Genomic DNA, 569 nt, shown 5'->3' on the forward strand with positions numbered 1-569 from the left:
ATATACATACATATATTCGTCGCCTTACTTTAAAGTAATTTGTCGTTTGGGAGTTTCGTTAATAGCCTATCAATTATTTGTTCTTTTTTGCATTAATTGAGTCCGCTATCTTCCTGCTTCCTGTCCCACGCAGATATTCACATAACATTCCTTTGACGTGCCCTTCCCCGTGCCCGCAGATCTTCGTGTTCCTGCTGTCGGTCCTGGTGACCATCCAGCAAGCCCTGGCGTCGGGCTACTTGAACTCCGTCATCACCACGATAGAGAAGCGCTACGAGATCCCTTCCTCGCTCACAGGCGTCATCTCCTCCATGTACGAGATCGGCAACGTCATTACGGTCATCTTCGTGTCGTATTTGGGGTCGAAGAGAAGAATCCCCGTCTGGATCGGCGTCGGTGAGTGCGCTCGCGTGCGGGCTTTCGGGAGCGCTACGACTAGTGGGGGGCCTTGTTTATGGGTTTTGTTCATGTCGATATCGTTATTGTTGTGTAGTTTGGTATCATTATCGTTACTTTCATTATTTTCGCTGTTGTGCTGAATATAAAGGACGATTGTCTGATTCCTTCGG

The 569-nt window shown here is 48.0% G+C and overlaps 1 protein-coding gene across 1 annotated transcript in view; it reads left to right on the forward strand.

Annotated features, from left to right (window-relative positions):
- The window catches only part of LOC119590666 (solute carrier organic anion transporter family member 3A1-like), a gene marked incomplete at its 5' end in the record, with an annotated part of 8,051 nt that overhangs the window by 767 nt on the left and 6,715 nt on the right, over positions 1-569 (forward strand). Inside the window, 1 exon segment of the mRNA XM_037939346.1 lies at positions 180-396. Coding sequence (XP_037795274.1) covers positions 180-396 — 217 coding nt within the window.

The sequence above is a fragment of the Penaeus monodon genome, chromosome 27 (genome assembly GCF_015228065.2).
Source record: "Penaeus monodon isolate SGIC_2016 chromosome 27, NSTDA_Pmon_1, whole genome shotgun sequence".
Classification (NCBI taxonomy): Eukaryota; Metazoa; Arthropoda; class Malacostraca; order Decapoda; family Penaeidae; genus Penaeus; species Penaeus monodon.